The 14177-nt window shown below is 36.6% G+C and overlaps 2 protein-coding genes across 2 annotated transcripts in view; both read left to right on the top strand.

Annotated features, from left to right (window-relative positions):
* The window catches only part of LOC126827358 (sialin), a 40197-nt gene extending 32619 nt beyond the window's left edge, over positions 1-7578 (top strand). The window contains exons 7-12 of the mRNA XM_050556653.2: positions 1277-1428; positions 1616-1765; positions 2556-2688; positions 3465-3620; positions 4409-4494; positions 6182-7578. Of these exons, the coding sequence (XP_050412610.2) occupies positions 1277-1428; positions 1616-1765; positions 2556-2688; positions 3465-3620; positions 4409-4494; positions 6182-6343 (839 nt within the window). The 3' untranslated portion in view covers positions 6344-7578. The remainder of the gene's footprint in view (positions 1-1276; positions 1429-1615; positions 1766-2555; positions 2689-3464; positions 3621-4408; positions 4495-6181) is intronic.
* Positions 7579-7975: 397 nt separating this feature from the next.
* On the top strand, positions 7976-13065 carry LOC126827394 (uncharacterized). The gene is made up of 3 exons (XM_050556696.2): positions 7976-8106; positions 9284-9352; positions 10136-13065. Exons 2-3 carry the CDS (start codon positions 9292-9294, stop codon positions 11167-11169), a joined length of 1095 nt encoding a protein of 364 aa, XP_050412653.2. The 5' UTR covers positions 7976-8106; positions 9284-9291; the 3' UTR covers positions 11170-13065.
* The last annotated feature ends 1112 nt before the right edge of the window (positions 13066-14177 follow it).

The raw sequence follows: 14177 nt of genomic DNA, 5'->3' as shown, positions 1-14177 counted from the left end.
ACAGTCTGCTGATCACAGACTGTGACACATTAAGCATGTTGGCTACTGCTCGCTGTAGAACCCATTTGAAGCATACCGATAGTACGTAGACGTTCATCATATTGCAGATGTCTCATTGCAAATTAAACCTAACACACTAAAGCAAAGATACGCTAAACAGTAAATCTTATGCAAGAACTGATAGGAAAGCAAACTTGGATAGGATAAACCAGCACGCGGCAGTTTTCATCAACCCTTCCCTGAACCCCTCCCACGTGTATGGCGCTATTGCGTATCGCATGTGCGGCTCAGTGGTTCTGTTGGGGTGATAAGTTCTTCATCTAGGAACATACTCTCAAAGCATGTCAAATGTCCATGACTATTTATCATATCACAACCTGCATAGGTATTTGCATCTGAATATCCCCTACTTTTGTGGAAGAGTATATATCGTATATGTAATTCGTAATTAGATTATGCTAGTTATTCATATTCTCTGAAAAAATGAATGTTCATTCAGTATTATTGTTCAATGACGTTAAGATACGTAATAGGAGTGTTTTTCTAGTATAGGTGGTATCGCATGTGTAATTTTCGTATGGGTGTTATTTTTGTGGCATATCTACAGTTATCTGCAATATTTGTAGCCGTGATAATTATTATTAACGGCTACAATTGATACACTATTCGAGGCTTTGGGCAAGTAAAATTAGGTTCTATTGCAAAGTTTTCAACACAATATCATCACAGTTTGCATGGAAATAATGTTACAAAGAGTGAAACACTGAAATCTTAATCTTGTATTACTGAACAGTTTTTCTGTAAGTTCGAGTGACATGAAATCACGTGATTCTGGTTCGGTGGCCATTTTAAAATGAACAGAAATTTCGCATGGCAGTTTAATCAAATCATATACATGTAATTATGCGGTAAGGTTTCGTCCTTATTTCAATGGGAATTGGTTTATTATATGTTAAGCTATATACAGTACAGTTTGGGGTCAGTGTGATTGGACATAAAAGGAGTTATAGGTCAGTAACTTTTTTTGTAGTCAAATGACTACCATTTCTAATCTACAATAAGTGGTACAATATTCTTGTATCTACAGTAAGATGGCATCGTGTATGTGTGGTTTATTATATAGATGATGTTCTTATATCTGCGTAAATGACATCGTGTATGTGTGTTTATATTATAATATAGATGTCATAGAATAATATCTACAGCAGGTGGGGCGCGTGTGTGGTTTATAATCTTCCATAGGTTTATAATATGGGTGTTATTGTATCTTGAATAGGTGGTATTGGGTGTGTGTGGTTTATAATATGGATGTTATTGGTACATGATCTGCCAGCCGATCACCCTAGAATATCAGCAGAAGAACTACATCTACTTCAAACAACTACCAGTACTTTTCATACCGACGAAAACAACATGTCAGATTTAAAGGTCAGCTCAAAGATAACCTTTTTATTTTAGACCTTATTAAAGACCCTATTTCTACATAATGGAGTATATGGAAATATGGTTTAAAAGATTCATATAAAATTATAAAGTATCAAATGGACCAATGATAACGCTTACTAATTTCATTATACGACGGGTAGTTATGTACTGAATTGTTTCTGTTTTCTAGAAATTGAAGCCGCCATGGACATCTATTTTTACATCAAGTGCTGTCTGGGCTATTGTCGCTGCACACGTAGCTACAGATTTTGGTTTCTTCACTCTAGCATCGTGTCTACCTACTTACATGAAATTTGTTTTAAAATATAATATTGATAAGGTATTTACGTGTATTTATTTTTTATTGGGGAAGTGGGGTGCGGAGGTATAATTTCCCGAAGACATATATATATATATAACATCCCATACTATACGTTGGACGTATTTAGACGGAAGAGAGGTCGGGGGTATAATTTCCCGAACACACATAACTTCAATACTCCCAAATTTTCCATAATCTTATACTTTGAACGCATTATATCACAAATACAGCAGAGCTGCATGGCATCTACCGAATCGCGCAAAGTCATCAGTCTGTGGTCGGTCACTAGATGCAGACATAAAAAAGACTGAGAAATAAAAGTTATTCATGGTGTAAACTAATGCAGTTAATGGCGATGGTCAACCGAATGTATGTCGATGTTGGAATTAGTTTTCCCCTTCTCCCGCACCCTGTCCTAATATAATTCAAATGCTCATTTTTTTACACACACTGTAATATAAAAGTAATTATGTCACAATAACCGGTGATTTTGTATGTTCGGTTGTGTAGCGTAGAATGCTCTTGTGGTATTGTTAATAATTTTCAAAAAAGGGTCGCAGTTTGTCTTGTTTGATGAAACATGACCATTCCATAGTATACCAATCACATGGATAACATCGATAACTTACAAAATGTCATCAGAGTTTTATTTCGGTTAAAGGATATGAAGGGGAGACTGTGTCTCATTCTGTGTGCCTGAAAAATTACATTTGTTAATTTCGATTTCTCCTGTAGCAGTAGCAGTCATTTTTCCATTCTGCGTAGTGGTGTGCATAATTTATATTGACCTTTATTTGAATTCCAACAGGATGGTATTCTCTCAGCTGTACCTTACATGGCTGTCATGGTTACAACAATTCTTACAGGACTTGTTGCTGATTGGATTCGGGATAAGAAATATCTGTCAACAGTTGCTACTAGAAAACTTATGAACACTTTAGGTAATCAGTTGGCATGTGCATTTACCCACCTTATGTTATAGCCATGTGTAGACCACGTCGAATTAAATTAATTCCTCTGCTGCGATTGATTGATGACTTGTTCCAGTAGATGCATGTTTGACAAATCACAATCTAGATATTAAGTTAGCTATGTACTAGAGTATAACTAGGTCATCTACACGTGTTTGTAAACGTAATTTCATCGAAAAGTAGTATATACATGTATGTAACGAAAATACAGATTCAAATCGCCTTGTAATCTCACAATAAATCACAAAGGGGGCACCAGCCAATGTTTGTGCCCTTGATCAGTAAAACCAGCTTTTCTGCACCAATCGAGCTAATGAAGACGGACATGCGCCCTGCAGTGTGTTGTGAGCAAAATTTCCTGCAACTCTCCATGGAATTTCATCTTCCAAGGCTTATTTTAGTAAAATTTTTACGTGCACTGGTTTACGTCCCATCCGAACCACTAGATGCTGTTCTTTGTCAGGTCTCCCACCCTAGACCGCTGACAAGGGGAAAACCACCCTGAAAATTCCTCGGCCAACACGGGGTCAAACCCAAGTCCTCCTGGTTAGGTAGTTAGCGCCTCACATTGAGCCATCGTGACTCAGAATGGCAAAAAAGTCTCCTTTGGAGTGCTTCTAAAGATACCGTAGCTTGGATATATATTCGAATTGATGGGGAATATATTAGGATATTTAGGATAACGATTGTCGTGGGGCTATTATATGTTTAGCCTGAAATGTAATACATTTGAATTTTGTTTGTAGGTTTATTATTACCAGCTGGGTTTATGTTAGGTATGGGCTATACAAACTGTGATTCTAATTTAGCTGTGGCATTACTGACATTAGCTATTGCTGTAAATGGTCTTACGGCTGCTGGCTATACATGTAATCATATAGATATAGCTCCTAAATTCTCAGGTAAATAAAACAATTAAATATTGGAACCAGTTGATGTTTTTATTTTTTCGCTTCAAACCCGCTACCGTCAGATTATCGCTATCGTAGTGGTTGGTTATTTTCAAATGTCAATATTCAAATGAAATTCGTTTAGTATTTATTTGTAGAATTGGACATGATGCAGAATTTATAACCAGGGACCTGTTTCTCGAAATCTTAACTAAAGATAAAATCCAAATTTTAGTAGATACTTCAATTTTGATTGGCTAAGCACTAAAATCAATCCAATATTATCCAATCAAATTACTAAAATTTGGATTTTTATCTTAGTTTAAATTTCGTGAAACAGGCCCCAGATCTCGAACAAGAGGTCAAAATTCTTTACTGCTACATTCTGAAATGAAATGGGGTTAACATCCTACTATTCTGCTCCGACTGGGATAATGCAGGCGGGCATACGCCATACAGTGTGCTATGGGGGATATTTTGTCCGGACAGCGGAGCTACGGTCTGTACATTGAATTCGAAATGCCAAGAGTTCTTTTGGTTTTTCCATGCTATTTCCCTACTACACTCTATATTGGTAACCAATTACATTGCCGATCTCATCTATCACTTTTCTATATCACAATATTAACTGGTCAAATCTAGCTTGCTTTTACAGATAGCTTCATTTCTCGGAGAGCAGAACCTTGAAGTATTTATTTTACGTTACGATATATATGGACGATATATTAAACAAAATGTACTGGGTTGTAACTCAATGTAATGTCATTTGCAATACACAGCTTTTGTGGTTGTCATTACAGGTATATTAATGGGTCTGACAAATACATTTGGAACAACCACAGGGTTTATAGGACCTTATATAGTTGGTGTTTTGACTGATAAAAACGTAAGTGGATAATAGTACAGTAACCTTTATTACTATCTTTAACCAGCCAGGCTATAACTATATTACTGTATGATCAATATGTATGCCCGTATTATATGCAACAAGTAGCGTATGGAACAGGAACCCAGTATGACCTTGTCGCCACCGTCGTGGAATTGTGATGTACTTGAAATGGCGGAGACTTAGGCATTTCTAGGTCCAAATATGCTTTTTGATTGCGATCGAAAATAAAATTGTCAATTTCAATGGATGTAGCCGATGTACACTTTTATTTCTTTTTTGGGATGGCAATTTCTGTTAAAAGTGTACGTCTATATATACTGAGCGCCATGGAAAACGCATCACTTTTTTTCCCCAAATATTTTATTACTAGGTGGTTTTGTAAGTATAATATTATGCAATACTATGAACTATTGTTTCACACAATGCTCCCAAACGCAAAAAATATCGGCCCGTGTGCACAAAAAAAAATTGCACGAGATGCACATTAATAACCAAATATTCACGTGCAGCATTGTGTGTGAGCCCTTTAAAAGCAAGTTTTCAACTTAATGTGCAGTACATGAACTGTGGAACGTCAGTCTGTCGTAATTTGTTGTTGGACGTGTGAAGGAATCGAGCTAGAGATGCCGAGACTTACTGAAAATCAACGGAATGAAGCCATGGGAATGTCCAGGGCTGGCATGTCTACACGTGCTATTGCCAGACACTTCAATTGTCATCAGTCCACTATTGTAAGGTTGGTGGAACGTATTCGAGTTACTGGATCAACACGTGACCGTCAACGTCCTGGTCCACAACGCGTTACAACCCAGGCTCAAGACCGCTACATCCGGGTCACTCATCTGCGTGACAGATTCCGCCCAGCGACTCGAACAGGTGCAGCAGTCGTCGGAAGACAAGGACCAGTAAGTGCCAACACCGTAAGACGTCGTCTAAGAGAAGTAGGACTCCGTGCACGACGATCTTATGTTGGAGCTATCCTCAGGGATCATCACCGTCAGCGGCGTTTGATATGGACTCAAGGACACCAGACATGGAGAAGAGTAGACTGACAAAGTGTGCTCTTCAGTGATGAGAGTCGCTTTCATCTTTATCCGGACATGGCACCGATAGAACATGTCTGGGATGAGATTGGACGCGATCTGTATCGGAGACCACAGATGCACACCATTGCTGCTTTAGAAGCTGCTCTTGTTCACGAATGGAACAATTTGCCCCAGGCCTTCTTTCAAACATTGGTTAATTCCATGCGACGTCGCTGCACAGCGTGCGTAAGAGCCCGTGGAGGACACACGCGCTACTGACATCTGTGTCGTACTTTTGGTTTTGACCCCTCTGACTTTGTACCGTTTATTACAGATTAAACATCCATAAGTGTACAAATGTGTTGTTATTGATGTGTTCCCGTTTGAATATTGTTCACAATAAGAAGCAAAATAAATAAGATATGTTTACAGGATCATTTTGTTATACGAAAAACCAAGTGATGCGTTTTCCATGGCGCTCAGTATATAAAGCCAGTGTTACCTCGCATGGCACATGTAACCAGGAATAGAAATGATTGTACACTTTGTTGGTCTCAAAATGGCCCAAGTGTCGACCCAAGTGTCGACGAGTCTTTAACCCAATTCCATTCCATAGATTTAAAAGCTACTTTACATGTAATGTTCCTTTTCTTTTACAGCAATCTCGGGAACAATGGCAAAAGTTTTTCTTCATGGTATCAGCGCTGTATGGTTTTGGTGGTTTAGTGTTCCTAGTGTTCGCAAAGGGAGAAGAACAAAAGTGGTCTATAGAAGCTTCTGTGAAACAGAACTCCACAAAGACTCTCAATATTCAAAAGTAGCTAAAGGACGCTGAAACGCATAATAGTAGCTCGACTTTATTAAGTCAATTAGCTCAATCATATAACAGACAAAGAATATTCTTTTCAAATGAAAATCGTTATGCCATAATTGTTGGAGATGTAGGTCCTTTGTTGAAATCTAAGCGAAAAACAATGACTTCTTTTCAAATTTTGGATGCGAAACAGTGTTCTTTATTGGAATAAAGATTTGTTTGCACAAGCACACAAAACTAGAGATGTAACTCTAAAAATAGGACGACCCATCGACGAAACGCCAGTCTGTTTGGCACTAGGCTTATGTGCCGTCGTCTAATTCAAACGGAAACGGTCAAAACGTATTTATATAAATGCAACACATATTTTTCTGTTCCAGGAAACTATAGCGCAGCAGAGGCGCGTATCAGTAATTTAAATAAATTTTGGATTGGCCCTAACAATAACTGAGAAGGATGAAATGATGCTAATGCCCACACCTAGGACATGTGTCCTATATCGTCGTGCTCGAAACCGGTTTTAGAATTGTAAATAATTATTTTCTGTTAGTTTTATGCTTGTATGTATTAATTAATTAACAGTGTTATATGTGTGGTATTGTATATTATTGTATATTTGTATTATTGCATATTTGATAAGTGGTGTGTTGTTCCTTTAGATGTGTAGTTTTTCCTTTAAGGTTTTGTAGCTTGGGCCGGTTGTTAACATGGAGTTAAGGGATTGTTAACCTTAACGGAGAGAAAGTCTATTGCTGGAAGCCCCGTTAATTTTAATATGTCGTTAACTTAATATTTAACGAAGGTGTTGGACTTCGTTATCGGTTTAACGGTGACATTAGTGGGCTGTCAATCGAAGTATAGTATACTTAGCAGCAAACAGTCCTATAGCCTACACCAGAAAACACACCAGACGACGCCTAATACTATAGTTAGAGAACTTAAACTCTGTAGGCTACCTCTGGGAATTAAAGGGTTTCTTTGGAGGCGTATAGGCTAGGCTATATCAATCTGTTTGGGGCTATATATATGTACAGAATGTGTTTTTGGAAGTCAGGCCATAGGCCTATAAAAACTGCCAATTATATGTATGTGTATTACCGGTATCCTTCATATGTAAATAATTCAACCTGTCGATAATATCATGTATAATGTATTTAAATTTGTTCTAAACAGCAACATTGTATATAAATTTTCGTAACTTGTATCTACTGTAATTGTTCTGGTACAATAAAAAATGTGTCTTTGTAATAGGCTATTTTTAGTAGGCTATAATTATCTTCCTTGCAGGTTTTGATTCCAGAAGAGTTTATAACGTCAAACTCACGTTAATCAGGGCACTTTCATACTAACAATCGAGATATTGCGGACAGTTTGGGTGACAGTAGGATCCACAGTCTCAAGTAGGCTATCATATTTTATCGAAGCTTTAGGAGGCAATGATTTATAAACCAACCATTTCATAATACATACCCAAACGTTATTGTTTTGGAATTAAATGGAATTTGAGGTTATTTCATATATACTATTGAATAGAAAAAATTGTTAAACAAATAACCGTTACACCAAAGACTGACTGAAGTTAGTTCTTTAACGTCTGCTTCCACTGAAGTGATATCGCAGACGCCATACCAAAGTGGCGGAAATTCTATTTATAGCCGCGTGCACAGAGGGAGGATTATTAGTCGTGCTATTCGGTCATGTCGACATTCACTTGGTACAGCTACTAAAAAGCGTTCTTCTCGACTGATAAATTAAGAGTTCCACCAAAAGGTTTGTATGGACATTAAGTCTATTCTCATTCATTTTTAGAGATGTCTACCTTCGTCCGACATCTTTATGACTGAGGCTTGGCGACGCTACTCACAATTCACATGGCCATCATTATCAATTCAAACACAGTTGTGAGTTGTGTGGGTATCCCACTGTGAAAAAAAACTAGTATTTACATACGGTAACGGGAAATGTGTTTATTTATAAAAATTAAATGTTAATGTCTTCGCTGATTTTAAAATAAGATGAATCTCTAATCGCGTTTTATTCTTCAATATCAGTATTTTTGCTTTGGATATAATGCAGGAATTGACAATAGATGGGAAAAAATTATTATGGGAGACAACTCCATTAAGTAATGTCATTAGAGTAAGACCACTGGGTTTTTTTTGCCCATTTATTCCAATGTCATTTATAGGCTAATAACTTTTTTTGTACAATTGGTGGCATCTCAAATTTACGTTGGCAAAGAGTCCAACATGTTAGAATTATATGGTCAAAATTTTTAATATAGTTGGGGAATTCCCTGAATGGACATTCCTATCAGTTCATTGTTTTCAATGGACAGACATGTAAATAGATATGATTACAAACTATAAAATAAAGCTGTGGCCTCATCACACGGTGAGTTCCAGTCTTAAATCTTAATAGATTAACTTGTCTGTCTGCATGTTAGCCAGGTATTAATTGAAATACACCTGGAATTTTATGGAATTTATCAAGTAATTCTGATTGACGGTTGTCTACCGCCATGAAAAATGAAGGCACATATTGCAATAAAGCCATTTAGGCCTTTTATTACACTTAGAGGTAGACCTTTGATTTGTTTTCTTTCTAATAAATGTCGTCCATGTTTATCAGCAGTTTATTTGGTAAGTTGCACTAATCTTATTAAATGATTATGGTACAGTATTAGTTTTATTTAGTTGATACATGTACAAACCCTTAGTTAATTCACTGTAAGAATCAAACATTGCCCCTAAATCATGTGACATCACATTGAAATCATGTGACTCGTGATATCACATTGAAATCATGTGACATCGCATTGAAATCGTGTGACACAGCTGTCAAAAAAAAAATTCATCTTAGAAATGCTGTTTTGGGTAAATATGTCATAGAGCCTATCAATGTCCAGAAAAATAATTTAATCAAAATATTTTTTTTTTCTTTTCAGATATTAGCATGGCTCGAGGTAAAGGAAATAAAAGATCCATTGGAAGAAAGAAAAAATATAAAGATAAAGGTGAACTGTGAAATTTCCAAATTTTTCTTTCAGATTTAATTTAGATTCCTGAAAATTAATTTCAATCCAAGGTTCTGAAATAAGGATCGGTATATACTGTGTATAAAGTTTCCACTTTCTAGAAAACTTGAGACTATTTCTCATTTATTTTTATTCATGGGTTTTGATCATCGGAGACAATAGATGTATCCTTCCCTCACTGTTTTATATGCAAACACTGAAATGTTGTAAGAGGTTGATGTTGTGTAAATATTAAAATGGTTTAATTTTAATTAGACTGACAGACACCTACCATAACACTCTGTAATATGAGGTTTTATGGGTATGCATGGGAAGTAACAGTTCATGGTCACCACTGGGAGTGAGTAAATTGCTGGCTCACTTAGCTATAAACCAGGAGATATGGGTTGATCCCAGTGTTGGCCAAGAAACTTCCCAAGGATTAACGTTGTTTTCACTTGTCAGGGGTGCAGAGGGGGGGCGAGGAACAGCATCTAGTAATTCGGATGAGATGAAAAGCTGAGGACAGCTGTACATATTTGCATGCACAACATGAAAGAACCCTTGACAGTTGGAATTTGAAAAAAGAGTGTCGCTGTCTGGAAAAATTACTCTTATAGCACACTGTATGGGGGTGGGGGGGGGTATGCACGTCTCCATTAGCCCAGGCAGTGCAGAAGAGTAGGACGTTAAACCCCATTTCATTAAATTCATAAACACCACCCTTCAAACCTGTCATAGCTGCATCATAAATTAATCTTAATGTATTTTATTTGTTTTAAGATGAAATTGTTCAAGAAAATGGATCAGTTTTGTGGAAGCTTCCTTGGTTACAAACTGATACAGATGGTGGTGCTAGTCATTCATTAGAAGGAACCAGTGAAGACATCAAAACTTTTGAAGACTGTGATGGCTCTACTGCGCAGGAGTTTTACGTCATTCTAGATCGTCCATACAAGTATGAGCCCTGTGGAGGACCTGATAAATTTGTCAAGAAAAGACTGGAAGAAATTTATAAAAGCCTGAAAAACAAATGCATCAAACAGAAACTTAGTTTCAAGGTCAAGTTTGAATTTGTGAAGCATTCAAAATTGATACGCTATGTGAAATTGCTTGATTCTGATATTCCCAAGATACAGATTTGTGTCACTGTGAAAAACGATCTCTCTGCAGAGGTCATAGTTCATGGCAAAGTAATACCCCATGGGCATCCTCTCTGGAAGTTTTTCCCACAGTATTTTAGTAAGTTTGATGTCATTATAATACTTTTGAAAAGATTACAAAGTTACCAAATATGTGCTGGAAATTCAGAAAAATATTTTCACCCATTTTTGACCAGTAGCTCTTTCTTGGAAACCGATTACATTACAGGCGGAACTATTCGTACTACCTCATGCTCTTTGTTAATTCATACTCAAAAGCAGCAATGTGACAAATGTAGTGTCTATCGACGTACATTAATGAAAATGAAGAACAAGTCAAAAACAACTGATGTACAAATTACACAGACACAAACAAGAAATTCTAATGGGAAGCTGTCAACAGCAGAAAAACTGGAGAAACTGATGCAATTAAAGAATAAAACTGATTTTTTGAATCAAAAGATTGAAATTCTACAAAAATGGCACCATGATTCTGTATGTTTTAATACTGATGTTAGTGTTGGTCCTCAACAATGTCAGTTTGATCATACCGTAATCCATTTCAGAACGAACAATTCTCATACTTTGGCACCAAAAAGAAAAAGAAGTTTGCCAGATGATGTCATTGAATGTTGCATAAGAACAAAAAAAATTACAAGACAAAGAATTATATAGTTAAGAAAATATTTTAAAATTATACAGAAATGGTAGAATTCTTCAAGGATCTTATTTATATATGTTTATGGAATTGATTAAATATAATAATATCATTTTGAAGTAAAAAAAAATAGATGTTATTCTATATTATCATTTTTAAAGTATCTCTAGATGCACCTAGTGTAGTACCATGGGTCTTTTGTCAGACGTGGAAAGCGGGACATCAAATCTGGTCGCCACATCCTACGTATGACCCATGCACACTCTTCTTACTACATATCTCAATAGCCTTGTGATCGTCTAGTATTTGTAATTCTCTTCTTAGGACTCACGTTGTGTATATTTTTATCTTCACTGGTAATACGGTTGTCTTCTCAGTCATTTGTCTTACCAGGAATAACAATGCATCAGTTTGTTTTTACTTTTTATATCAAGCACTGATTAAATAAGATACAGTAAACCTTGCATAAGTCGGATTCGTATAAGTCAGATCTTTGCTCAACTCGGATAAAATCATTCGGACCCTTTAATCCGGCACGATTTTCTTATTAAATTTCTGCGCGTAAGTCAGATTTCCTAAGTCGGATCTTTGCTCAACTCGGATCAAAATGTTCAGTCCATTTGATCTAATTCCGGCTTTTTTCCTTCGCCTAAGTCGGATCGGCAGTATGTTCACAACATGCCGTTAAATATACGTCCTCCTCCGCCAAACGGCCTGGCTGACGCCATTGAAATCCAAATACACGGCAGCCCACAAATTTGCGCAACTCGGCCATATAAGACAAAACGAAATTGGAATTTATAAAAAAAAAATCGATTGTAATTGGGCTAGGCAAAGCGATATTTGACTGAAGTTTCTAATTTTTCCCTACCCAAGCTTACATAAATTTTGTTTCGTCTTATATGGCCGAGCCAAGTAAATCTGTACGCCACCCAACATCTAGACCTCAATGGCGTCCGCCAAAGACATTTATCAAAAGGGGACGCAATTTTAACAGCATGTTGTGTTGCTCATACTGACTCTAGCAAGGTAAGAAAGAAAGGTCTTATTTTCTCACCAAAATGTTCCTTTACATTGTTCAGACTCGCACACAACCATTTAGCAGCAAAAAGTTGCCCAGTAAAATTGACTGGGAACCGATTTTATTTCGACAAGGATTAACTAGGACAGTTCCTGAATGTACAGGGCGATAATGAGACCTATGTTCAGAGCTAAACTCGGATCTTTGCGTAACTCAGATAAAATTCGTCAGTCCATTTAGATCCGACTTATGTGAAGTTTACTGTACTAGCATAGATTACAATAAAGACATACTCTCAATCCCATATTCGGGTGTTCGATCCCTGCATTGGCCGAGAAAGTTCATCTCGATTTTCCGGCGTGGTTTCCCCCTTGTCAGAGATGCAGAAAGGAGGGCCTGACAAGGACAGCTGCCTAGTCGTTCGGACGGGACGAAAAAGTAGGCCAAAGCGCCGCTGCCCGGGCAAAATTTCCCTCATAGCACACTGTATGGCGTATGCCCGTCTTCATTAGCCCAGGTTAGGTGCAGAAGAGTAGGAAGTTAAACCCCATTTCATTTCATTTCATTTCAATCCCATATTCCGCCCAGACGCTAGGAGTCTGCTGATAGAAATTGCTACATCTTCTCCCTCTAGTATATAGCGGCTGTCTGTCTAATGCCCAGAGATATGAGGTATTGTTGTCAATTATCTAATTGGTCAAATACGATGTAATTAATTATAATGATTGGTTAATTAGCCTAATGATGTCGAAAACCACCCTTATATGGACAGTGAAAACTTACCACGAGGACAAATTATAGCTGATTTTATGTATAAACTTATCAATCATTCATTTGTGTACATGAGATCTGCATGTGTGAATTCAATAATTATAATGCTATTATTAATTTAAAGAGCAAAAATTCTACCAATAGTGTTGCACTAGTTATGGAAATTTCAAGCACTAAAATACCAAGTAAAGCTGTTTTCTGTCATCAGTTTTAATAGAGTCTGTCAAGCTTGTTTCATTCAACCGTGGCTTAGTTTATTTATATTAGTGACTGTACAGTTGCAACAATTACATGTACCTACCAATTACCTTCAGAAAAAATGTAGACATGGTTATCTAGACACTAATATAGCATGGAATTTGGATAAATTTTTCTAAGGCACTTTGGCACAAATTTAACCACTTTCATTACCTGCAATATAGTTGAGACGGCTCCTTTAAATTTAATTTTGCACCAATGCAAAAAAAAAAAAAATCTTAATCATAGACAATGTTAAAGAAGGAATACAATTCTTTCAGATCCTCAAAAAAGTAATTAAGCTGGCCTACATGCATGCATCCATGGGCTTTAGGTATAGGCCTCCACAAAATTCTATAGCAACCTACACTTTCCACAGGACTTTTTCATAAGGGTAGGCCTATACAGGTATCTTAAAATTTATTTTTTAGTTGGTCAACCTAGTATTTGAAAAAATTTGCCCTATTTCCACACAGCTCTTATAGTGAACAAAAATCAAGCTGTAAATTTGCCGCATTTAAGATACCCATGCCAGAGGGCTCTAAATCCCATTTCATTTCTTTACAGTACTGGTATGCCTATAAATCAAGTGTTATGAGGTACATGTTTATGAGGTATATATGAAAATTGCAATTATTTCTTCACAATCTGACAACAGAAAGAAACATTCTTTAAATTGACTATAAATAAAGAAGTGATAGACCAGATTCTGTGATTGTTTGTGAAGTAGAAACTAGAAAGCAGGGGTTATTAAATGGATTTAGCTCCCTTTACTGGGGCTAAACAAACTTGCTCGAAACGCTGAACAAACCTGCTCGAAACTTATCGCTATAAAATTTCTTGACTTAATCCTTAAAGTTTATTTTCTAACTGTCGTTTGACCCTTCTTTATTTCATTTTTGTGTCAAAAATTGTGCATACATTCCAGACAAATATTTTGTTTATAATTTCGTTTCGGAAGAAAGTTATAGTAAAACCAAATAAATTTGTGTCACT

This window comes from Patella vulgata, chromosome 1 (genome assembly GCF_932274485.2).
Source record: "Patella vulgata chromosome 1, xgPatVulg1.2, whole genome shotgun sequence".
NCBI classification, from domain to species: Eukaryota; Metazoa; Mollusca; class Gastropoda; family Patellidae; genus Patella; species Patella vulgata.
This window is presented reverse-complemented; position numbering and strand designations above follow the sequence as displayed.

Bases quoted from the DNA above. Each gene is read 5' to 3' on its own strand.
- LOC126827394 (XM_050556696.2), top strand. From the start codon at position 9,292: ATGGCTCGAGGTAAAGGAAATAAAAGATCCATTGGAAGAAAGAAAAAA. The intron at 9,353-10,135 runs GTGAACTGTGAA...ATTTGTTTTAAG, and splicing joins GAAAAAATATAAAGATAAAG to ATGAAATTGTTCAAGAAAAT.